Raw genomic sequence first — 11,832 nt, forward strand, 5'->3', positions numbered from 1 at the left:
CACTGGGCTGATACTGGGCCACACTGGGCTAATACTGGGCCACACTGGGCTAATACTGGGCCACACTGGGCTGATACTGGGCCACACTGGGCTGATACTGGGCCACACTGGGCTAATACTGGGCCACACTGGACTAATACTGGGCTAATACTGGGCCACACTGGCCTGATACTGGGCCACACTGGGCTAATACTGGGCCACACTGGACTAATACTGGGCCACACTGGGCTAATACTGGGCCACACTGGGCTGATACTGGGCCACACTGGGCTAATACTGGGCCACACTGGGCTAATACTGGGCCACACTGGGCTGATACTGGGCCACACTGGGCTGATACTGGGCCACACTGGGCTGATACTGGGCCACACTGGGCTGATACTGGGCCACACTGGACTAATACTGACTAAAAAAGTATAAATAAGTAAATTCTTGTAGATGTGATGTTGAAACACAAAATGCTATTTTGGCAAAATCAATAACATTCCTGTGTATCAGACCGCAGGAGCTCAGTGTAGTGTAATATGTGTATGATTTAAGGTGTTCTGAGACTCACACAAGCAGCAGTAGAGGGTAGTGTGCTGTATCTACAAAGCTGGCAGGTTTCAGGATCTGCAATGTCAAAACTGAAGAACAACATAATTAATAATGTTAAACAATGTACTTAACGTTAACTAACCACCAGAAATGTAAATGTAACACAGGAAGCTAACAAAAGCATTAAGGCTAATTTTTGTGTGATGGCTGAATATTAGTCATATAAATAATGTGTACAAGTAAAACAAACTCACTCATGTAGGTGAGTCATTTCATTTACAAACATTTCAAGAATAGCAGTAATTTATTACTTGCTCTTTACATCCTACTGATTTATTTATTGATTTATTTCACTACATGCATCTGCTCTATAACCTGTGTGTAAATCAGACGTGGGTGTTATCGCATTGACTCGTATCCCAGCTGTGAATGATGAAGGATGAGTCTATCTACGTACCGTAATCCTCGACGTCTATCTCTCTATACTCCACTCTGGGCATCTGCATGGAGTCCACAGTGCGCTGGAGGTTGAGGTTCAGTTCAATGTCCAACAGCTCTGTATGAAAGCACACACAAACCTGGAGCTTTACTATAACATCCCTTAATGTAAACATTTAAGTTGAATAATCTGCTGAACTATTTTATTAACTAATAATTTTATTAACATTATTAACTAGTACTGAAGAGTCAGTATTAACTTTACAGTATTTACAAATGATTCATGCTAATAACGCATGCTAATAAACATGCCATTGCTACAGGAATTAGCATTAGCTCTCCTTTTTTTTTCTTTAAAAGTAAAGAACTGACTAAAAACATTTCCATGTTAAACAATGAATAAGTGAAACCTCTAGATGTATAAAGAGTGATTTATTTTCTAAACAAAATATTTGAATGAATTAAGGAGTGGGGGTCACGGTGGCTTAGTGGTTAGCACGTTGGCCTCACACCTCCACGGTTGGGGGTTCGATTCCCGCCTCCGCCTTGTGTGTGTGGAGTTTGCATGTTCTCCCCGTGCCTCAGGGGTTTCCTCCGGGTACTCCGGTTTCCTCCCCCGGTCCAAAGACATGCATGGTAGGATGATTGTCATCTCTGGAAAATTGGCCCTAGTGTGTGATTGTGTGAGTGAATGAGAGTGTGTGTGTGTGTGTGCCCTGTGATGGGTTGGTGCTCCGTCCAGGGTGTATCCTGCCTTGATGCCCGATGACACCTGAGATAGGCACAGGCTCCCCGTGACCTGAGGTAGTTCGGATAAGCGGTAGAAAATGAATGAATGAATGAATTAAGGAGTCTCCAGTGTGAGGTGAAGCTGGATCTCAAAGGTTTCCCACAATTTCCCACATGTTTACACTTCCTTGTGGTTTCTAAGGTAACGTAACAGGCTGAGATGTTTCTCTTATTAACTTGAAGATGAGAATAAATAGAGAGACTGCTGAGGGGACGAGTTGTTATAGCTGCTATAATGTAAGTGACAACAATGAACTCATTTTAGGAAAATACTTCTATTCCACCTCAGGTTCTTTCATTAGTAATGAAGTACACTAATGTTAGTGCAACTAACACTAAGGAAGCTTTAACCTCAAACCTGACTTCATCCTCAGCATAACTCTGTAAACATCTCGTCAGATTAAGCATTCTGTGTACAGAAAGCCGAATGTAATTTGCAGTTTGTTTACAGGAACGCGTATCAAACTGAGATAAATGCGGGGAGAAAAAAACCCAGCAAGCGTCTGTTACTGCTGATAGCATGAGGATGTGAACAGAGCAGAACGCTAACATTATCATGCTAATCACTGAGGCAGTCACTGAATTCATAAGAGCTGTAAAACAATAAATTACAATTAAACCTACGCAGTGTAAAAAGATTTGGACTTTAAATGGGGTTATCAGAGCACAAGCAGATATCACACACAGACACACACACACACACACACACACACACAGTGGAGGTCCCAGAACATTGTATGTGTTTTGTTAGTGAAACAGTGTTTGAATGCAAATTTATATCAAACTGATGCACCTTTGTTTGTTATTCTGTACTTATTCTGTTTATTCTAGAAATAGTTTCTTTAAGCACCAGAAGATACGACTTGGACACGTCCTCTGTTATGAACCCAGGGTCATCAGCGGGTCACCTGAGTAACCCAGGCAGAGGTGATCAGTCTACACCGTGGATCACCCATCTTCAACCTTAGCCACCTTGACACTGTTTCTACAGCTTTACTTATGTTCTCGATGGCTCTTCTTTCCTGCAAACCTCTGATATAGAGTGTCCTACTGTATGTAGGGAATATCCTGTAAAGCCCTTTGCAGACAGCTTCACTGAGCTTGGATCAGACCAGATCAGAACTTTTCAGAATGGTCTTCCCAGGAGACCGTGAGTTCCAACAAAAGCATGTAAATTAAACAATCAGAACCTGATGGATCTCCTTGCAATGAGATCTGGAAACTTCAACTGCTTCCTGAGGCCAACCTTCAGCTCCCCAACGATGCCCTGAGCTCTGCTTGTGGTTTTTCTCCGACCCTGACAAAAGTTATGTTATATGTTGTTGGAAGATGATGTTTGCTCTGTTGGATTCTGGTGCAGATGGTGTCAGTTACAACCTTCAGAACCTGGCCATAGCACCAACAGCACCTCTATTCTCTGAAGACTTGATCTTTTGCACTTTCTCCAAGGAACCTCTTCTCTGGTGCAGAGGGCATGCTCAGGTCTTGCCTAGACCCAACAAGATGGGTTGAATGGGCTTTTGAGGACATCATACACTGACTGGGACAGAAACATGAGTCTAGCAGGTTCTGACTTCCAAAGCTGTGGGCAGGTGTATAATCCCAATTAGTCTAAGCTCTTCTCTTTGACATACAAGTAGTTCTTCTGCAGCATTCATCTTCTATTTCTCCATTGATATCTCCCTGGATCAGTTAGCTGACATCTCTTTCTCTCTCCCCACTTTGCTGTATTGAGGAACTTGTATAGAAACCAGCTTATCTATCCGGCTCTGGTGAGCTTAACTTCCTTTGTCAGGACATTAGGCATAAGCTGCAGCTTCTTAGTGAGGCCTAGCAACCTGTGAAGGAACTGTTTGATTTTTTGCTCAAAGCCTTCAACAACAGTCATTGGAACTTCGTATATCAGCAGCGGCCAAAGACGTCTTAGCAGGATTCCATGCAGATAAATCCAAGAGGTCCACTTCTGTTAGTCATGCTTCCAAAGCTGAGTTGCCTGGACCACCACCACAGTGGCTCTCAGGGTGCAGTGAAAGATCTTCCCCAAGCTCTTCACAAGCTGGTTCTCAGACAAGTGGTGCTTATCGGACACTCTTCAATTCCTCAGGAACAAGGTCTTGGATTTGACTGGTTTGAAACTCCTCTCCATGTAAAGAACCTTTTCTCCCCTCGGAGGAGCCACTGGTATCCTAGCAGTGATGTTTTGACAACCAGGAAGTCCACCAGGGCTCATTTATCAATCTTTATTAAATTTAATAAACTGGTGTGTAAATGTTACCACATGAACAATCCCACTAGAAGTTCAGATCCATTTCACTGCACAATCCAAGTTTACTGTACATCAGGAACTCTGAAAATCTTCCAGAAAGAAAACAAACTCTATGTATTTTCTCTCGTGTTTTTTTCACCTCATGATGACTTTTTTAAAACCGCTCTACGTTACCATTCCATGACCTGCGATTTGACAAGGTGTTTTTTTTTGATAAATAACTAAATTATAACGCTCTTACACAAAGAGGTCATATTTCATGAACGCACAGAGAGTTCTTCAGTAATCCAATCAGCTGTGAGAGCTCTCTGCTCAAATCCATCCTCATATAATTCCACTCAGATGCCTGCGGAGAGACCAGCGGCATGGACTGCATGCATGATGAGGACGTGCTGGATCTGCAGCTGTGTATACACACACACACACACACACACACACACACACACACACACACACACAGTACTCACTCTGTCGCTCCTGGGTGCTGTAGACCGACACAAATGGCACTCCGGGACCTGAAATCAAAACACCAAAAACATTATTTATTTCTATTTTTTTATTTTCTTGAGTTCACCACAGCTTCTGCTCGGATCTCAGCATGTCTGGCAGACATATCATTGTGCATGACGGCTCATCAGCTGAAGCTCAGTTTCAGCAGAACCTAACTGCTGATCATCCCAGGTGATCCATTCCCAGGTCATGATCGTGCAATATCACAGCATTCAGTCACAGCTCACAACCTTGTGATAATCACAGACACTCAACTGTCCTTTTCCTCACATGTTACTAACGTGACTCGCACATGTCGGTTTCTTCTCTACAACATCAGAAGGATTCAGTCATTTTTTCCCACACAGGCTGTTCAGGTACATGTTCAGTCTCTTGTCATGTCAACACTGGACTACTGCAGCTCTCTCTATCAGGTCTACATATGAACACAATTCATCCTCTGTAAACGATCCATAATGCAGCTGCACGGCTTGTTTTCAACCTGTTTCATTTCACTACGATAAGATGGAGTCTATACTAATGATGCTAAGCACTGTTATGCATGTTCAGTATATGTCTGAACGTTATGGTACATCTCACAGGGCATTAAAGCCAAGTGTACATTGACTTACATCTACAGTTATATGGTGCAGGAGTCTGAGCTCACATTAGCAGCACTGCTACATAGCACATGAACCTGAGTCAGAGACATACTGACCAGCTATAGTGCTTTTGTAGACACATCACTAAGGTAACAATCTAGTAAACACCATCACCGATTCTCCTCCTGTGCATGGTGTGGGTTGTTGATACGGATTTAATGTAGGACATCACATTCTCCACAAAGGGGATTGAGTGAGAGGGCTACAAACATGTAAACGCTGAACTAAGTGTTTAATAATTTAACCTTTAATTAAAAGTTTATTTACATGAAAAATCTCCAAGAGCAATTTAGAATCCAAAAATAAAAAGAAAAAAGAAAATCTGAGGCAAACAAATTGATTCAATTACATTTTGATGATGTTTATTGGGAAGAACAGACAGATGTGAGAGAGAGAGAGAGAGAGAGAGAGAGAGAGAGAGAGAGAGAGAGAGAGAGAGAGAGAGAGAGTGAGAAAGAGAGAGAGAGAGAGAGTGAGAGAGAGAGAGAGAGAGAGAGAGAGAGTGAGAAAGAGAGAGAGAGAGAGAGTGAGAGAGAGAGAGAGAGAGAGAGAGAGAGAGACAGAGAGAGACAGAGAGACAGAGAGACAGAGAGAGAGACAAAGAGAGAGAGACAGACAGAGAGACAGAGAGACAGACAGAGAGAGAGATAGAGAGAGAGAGAGAGAGAGAGAGAGAGACAGAGAGACAGAGAGACAGAGAGAGAGAGAGAGAGAGAGACAGAGAGACAGACAGAGAGAGAGATAGAGAGAGAGGAAGAGTAAATGTTTACCTTTACAGGTGAGCAGGAAAAAGACCATGTTGTGGCTGAAGGAGCCGCTCACATATCCACAGCTATCAGTGAAGTCACAGGAGAGACAGCGGCGGTTGAAAGGCCCGACAGTATCAGCGCTGAAACAAACACAACGTCAACATGAAGCTCAGATTTATATGATGACACATAAACACATTTCTCCTGCCAGAAAAATCCACCATATCAACTCCTGTGAACGAGCCGTTACTATAGAAACGATGGCATTAATATAAACCTGCGCTACTAGAGAATTAATCACCACCATCTGACCAATCAGAGTCCAGAATTCGGCAGTACTGTGCTGTCATACAGAGTCACTGTTGTTACTGTAAGATCAAGTGTTCAGATTATTCTTATAAGAAGGAACGTGTGAGCCGTACCTGTACAGGTGTCGTCGTTTAGGATCATCCTCTGTGCTTAGGAAGTATCTGTTAGACACAACATGCAGCACTGAAACGTTAAAATGTGCTAACAAAACACTTTATGTGTGTGTATGTGTGTGTGAGGGTGTGTGAGGGTGTGTGGTTATGTGTCTGTGTGTGCATGTCAAGTCAAGAGTCAAGTCAAGAAGCTTTTATTGTCATTACAACCATATAAAGCTGTTACAGTACACAGTAACATGAGACAACGTTTCTCCAGGATCAGGGAGCTACATAACACACAGACAGGGCTATAAGGACTTAGTAAGTGTCCTAGATACATAAAGTGTATCTGTGTGACCTGGTGTACACAGTGTAGGACAAGACAAACAAGACAGTGCAGGACAAGACAGACAAGACAGTGCAGGACAAGACAAACAAGACAGTGCAGGACAAGACAGACAAGACAGTGCAGGACAAGACAGACAAGACAGTGCAGGACAAGACAGACAAGACAGTGCAGGACAAAACAGACAAGACAGACAAGACAGTGCAGGACAAAAGACAGTGCAGACAAACAATACAAGACATTAGACAAAAGACAATACAAAAAACCAGCACTGACCAGTGTAAATACTGTATGTTCAGTTTAAATACTGTATGTTCAGTGTAAATACTGTGTGTTCAGTTTAAATACTGTGTGTTCAGTTTAAAAGCTGTATGTTCAGTGTAAATACTGTGTTCAGTTTAAATACTGTGTGTTCAGTTTAAATACTGTATGTTCAGTGTAAATACTGTGTGTTCAGTGTAAATACTGTGTGTTCAGTTTAAATACTGTGTGTTCAGTGTAAATACTGTATGTTCAGTTTAAATACAGTATGTTCAGTGTAAATACTGTGTGTTCAGTTTAAATACTGTGTGTTCAGTTTAAATACTGTATGTTCAGTGTAAATACTGTATGTTCAGTGTAAATACTGTATGTTCAGTGTAAATACTGTGTGTTCAGTGTAAATACTGTATGTTCAGTGTAAATACTGTGTGTTCAGTGTAAATACTGTATGTTCAGTTTAAATACTGTGTGTTCAGTGTAAATACTGTATGTTCAGTTTAAATACTGTATGTTCAGTGTAAATACTGTATGTTCAGTGTAAATACTGTGTGTTCAGTTTAAATACTGTGTGTTCGGTTTAAATACTGTATGTTCAGTGTAAATACTGTGTGTTCAGTTTAAATACTGTATGTTCAGTGTAAATACTGTGTGTTCAGTTTAAATACTGTGTGTTCAGTTTAAATACTGTATGTTCAGTGTAAATACTGTATGTTCAGTGTAAATACTGTATGTTCAGTTTAAATACTGTATGTTCAGTGTAAATACTGTATTTTCAGTGTAAATACTGTATGTTCAGTGTAAATACTGTATGTTCAGTTTAAATACTGTATGTTCAGTGTAAATACTGTATGTTCAGTGTAAATCCTGGCCAGAACCGGTTTAGAGTCTGACGAGTGGTCTGTATGCTGGAATTAGCGTAACAGAGATGTGGTCTGAGTAGCCGAGGTGGGGGCGGGGCGAATACGTACCAGGAATGTTTATGTAAACAAGATGCAGTGTGTTTTAGCCTCTCGTAGGAAAGTCCACATACTGATGGCATTTAGGAAGCACTGACTTGAGATTTATATGATTGAAATCACCGGCGATGATAAACAGTCTGTCGGGGTGAAAATTCTGAGATCGCTAATTACCCCATAGAATTCACATAGAGCCTCTTTAGCATTAGCGCTGGTGGGAATGTACACTCTGACAATGAAAACACACACCACCACCACCACAAGCGTCACCGCACAGAGCTGCGTTTCTGTCGGCACCAAACGAGGTGAGCCCATCGAGCTGGATGGTGACGTCCGGAACTCTGTCGCTGAACCACGTCTCAGTGAAAACAAGGACGCAGCAGTTTCTAAACTCTCACCGTGCAGTGCGTTCGAGTCGGATTTAGTATATGCATGTATGGGTATGTCGGTGTGTGTGTGTGTGTGTGTGTGTGGTTGTGTGTGTGTTTGTTCGTACATTAGCTGTTTGTCCTCGTTGTAGGCAAGAATGTGAGTGACGTCCCAGTCTCCTGATGTGATGGACTGCAGAGTGTCTGAGCTGCTGTTGGGCTGAAGGATACAAATAAACAATATTAAACACACACACACACTCACACACACACACACGTACGCATGCACGCACGCACACACATATATTATCCTCATCCTTCTCAAAGCTAGTCAGTTTGTGATGCATAATATTAAGGTGTCATGTATAATTAAGATCGTAGGAATAATCACGTTTTATAGTTTAATTTAGAGTTTTTTCATGTGATTAAAGTGCATGTGGATTATAAATAAACACATTCCTGTGTCAAAGAATTACTATCTGTAAAATAAAACCAGACCCATGGAACAAAAAGTACAACCAGACCCATGGAACATCACATTTAACAAACAAAAAAATAACCATGTAAAATTTTATAATTATGTCAAAGCTGCTGTGAAAGAAAATGATTCATCACCTTCTGACCAATCAGAGTAACATACAGTATCTTACAGAAGTAAGTGCACCCTCACGTGTGTGTAAATATTTTATTATAACTTTTCATGTGACAACACTGAAGAAATGACCCTGGGCTCTAATGTTCAGTGTGTATAACAGTGTAAAGTAGTGAGTGTTCAGTGTGTATAACAGTGTAATGTAGTGAGTGTTCAGCTTGTATAACAGTGTAAAGTAGTGAGTGTTCAGCTTGTATAACAGTGTAAAGTAGTGAGTGTTCAGTGTGTATAACAGTGTAAAGTAGTGAGTGTTCAGCTTGTATAACAGTGTAAAGTAGTGAGTGTTCAGCTTGTATAACAGTGTAAAGTAGTGAGTGTTCAGCTTGTATAACAGTGTAAAGTAGTGAGTGTTCAGCTTGTATAACAGTGTAAAGTAGTGAGTGTTCAGCTTGTATAACAGTGTACATTTGCTGTCCCCTCAAAATAAATCAACACAGCCATTAATGTCTAAACCGATGGACACATAAGTAAGTACACCTCTAAGTGAAAATATCCAAATTGGGCCCAATTAGCCATTTACACTCACTACTTTACACTGTTATACAAGCTGAACACTCACTACTTTACACTGTTATACAAGCTGAACACTCACTACTTTACAGTTATACAAGCTGAACACTCACTACTTTACAGTTATACAAGCTGAACACTCACTACTTTACAGTTATACAAGCTGAACACTCACTACTTTACACTCAATACATTCCATATGCGCTGATACACAGTATATGTGTATCTTAAACTGTATGTGTCCTATATAAATAAATATATATATATATGAATTAAGTTGTTTAACATATTTTTCTATATATATAATTTATATATATGTTAAACAACTTAATTCATAACCATGATGCCAGTTTAGAATTGTTTACCCGAACAGAAAGTGTACCTATTAAATTGGCAACTTAGTGTAACATTTCCGATTTATAAACTTATAATTTTAGTAAGAATTTTTTAGACCTTCATTGAATTACCTTATGCAATATCACTGTAAGGTGTGTGTGTGTGTGTGTGTGTGTGTGTGTGTGTGTGTATACCTGTGATACAGCCATAGAGATGTGGAAGAATTTGCCCCGCCCACCCTGAGGAATAGCTCGTGTGAAGAAGAGCTTCAGTCCGTCTTTAGAGAATAACGGAGCTTCATTCTGTTGCAGAAAATAACCCCTGCATTTAAATCTCAGAGTTCATTACAGCTCCACTGATTCACTCGTTTATTTATTAGTCGAGCTACAAGCCTTCTGAGGAGTTTAATATTTAACTCTAACTCGATTACACGAGCAGTGAGATCTTTAGAGAATAAAAATGACAAGTTGTGAAGCTCAGTGCGGCTTTCACAGCATAAAGAACATTAAAACATCTTGTAGTATGTTGTTTATAATGAACATGATGGACTGGTCTCACAGGGCGATGATGCTGGAGGGGAAAATACCTTATACACAGATTTATAAATATATATTTATAAACCTCATAAAAAAGAAAATACCACACACACACACACACACACACACACACACACACACACACGTGCCCACACACACAAACAGACACACACACACAAACACCCCCCCCCCCCACACACACACACACACACACACACACACACACACACACACACACACACACACACACACATACACACACACACAGGCAGCACACACACACACATACAGTACCCACACACACACACACACACACACACACACACACACACACACACACACACACACACACACACACACACACACACACATACCCACACACACACACACAAACACATACCCCCAGCCCCCCACCCCCACCCCCACACACACACGTGCCCACACACAAACAGACACACACACACACACACATACCCACACACACACAAACACATACCCACACCCCCCCACACACACCCACACACACACACACACACACACGCCCACACCCACAACCCACCCACACACACACACACACACCACATACACACACACACCTTATACAATGTAATGTATTGTAATGTAATGTAGTGATGGTCAGTCTGAAGCTTTAATAATGTAGTGATGGTGAGTCTGAAGCTTTAATAGTGTAGTGATAGTGAGTCTGAAGGTTTAATAGTGTAGTGATGTTGAGTCTGAAGCTTTAATAATGTAGTGATGGTGGTGAGACTGAAGCTTTAATAATGTAGTGATGGTGAGTCTGAAGCTTTAATAATGTAGTGATGTTGAGTCTGAAGCTTTAATAGTGTAGTGATGGTGAGTCTGAAGCTTTAATAATGTAGTGATGGTGAGTCTGAAGCTTTAATAGTGTAGTGATGGTGAGTCTGAAGCTTTAATAATGTAGTGATGGTGAGTCTGAAGCTTTAATAGTGTAGTGATGGTGAGTCTGAAGCTTTAATAATGTAGTGATGGTGAGTCTGAAGCTTTAATAATGTAGTGATGGTGAGTCTGAAGCTTTAATAATGTAGTGATGGTGAGTGTGAAGCTTTAATAGTGTAGTGATGGTGAGTCTGAAGCTTTAATAGTGTAGTGATGGTGGTGAATCTGAAGCTTTAATAGTGTAGTGATGGTGAGTCTGTAGCTTTAATAGTGTAGTGATGGTGAGTCTGAAGCTTTAATAGTGTAGTGATGGTGAGACTGAAGCTTTAATAATGTAGTGATGGTGAGTCTGAAGCTTTAATAGTGTAGTGATGGTGGTGAGACTGAAGCTTTAATAATGTAGTGATGGTGAGTCTGAAGCTTTAATAATGTAGTGATGTTGAGTCTGAAGCTTTAATAGTGAAGTGATGGTGAGTCTGAAGCTTTAATAATGTAGTGATGGTGAGTCTGAAGCTTTAATAGTGTAGTGATGGTGGTGAGACTGAAGCTTTAATAATGTAGTGATGGTGAGTGTGAAGCTTTAATAGTGTAGTGATGGTGAGTCTGAAGCTTTAA

At 40.9% G+C, this 11,832-nt stretch overlaps 1 protein-coding gene across 2 annotated transcripts in view; it reads right to left on the reverse strand.

Annotated features, from left to right (window-relative positions):
- LOC132845498 (dipeptidyl aminopeptidase-like protein 6) overlaps positions 1 to 11,832 on the reverse strand; it is a 184,562-nt gene that overhangs the window by 16,973 nt on the left and 155,757 nt on the right. For both annotated transcript variants that reach the window (XM_060869505.1, XM_060869504.1), the window contains exons 13-19: positions 9,958 to 10,065; positions 8,394 to 8,485; positions 6,353 to 6,400; positions 5,952 to 6,070; positions 4,498 to 4,545; positions 995 to 1,093; positions 557 to 626 (exon numbers count right to left, since the gene is read on the reverse strand). In XM_060869505.1, the coding sequence (XP_060725488.1) occupies positions 557 to 626; positions 995 to 1,093; positions 4,498 to 4,545; positions 5,952 to 6,070; positions 6,353 to 6,400; positions 8,394 to 8,485; positions 9,958 to 10,065 (584 nt within the window). The remainder of the gene's footprint in view (positions 1 to 556; positions 627 to 994; positions 1,094 to 4,497; positions 4,546 to 5,951; positions 6,071 to 6,352; positions 6,401 to 8,393; positions 8,486 to 9,957; positions 10,066 to 11,832) is intronic.

The sequence above is a fragment of the Tachysurus vachellii genome, chromosome 5 (assembly GCF_030014155.1).
Source record: "Tachysurus vachellii isolate PV-2020 chromosome 5, HZAU_Pvac_v1, whole genome shotgun sequence".
NCBI lineage: Eukaryota > Metazoa > Chordata > Actinopteri > Siluriformes > Bagridae > Tachysurus > Tachysurus vachellii.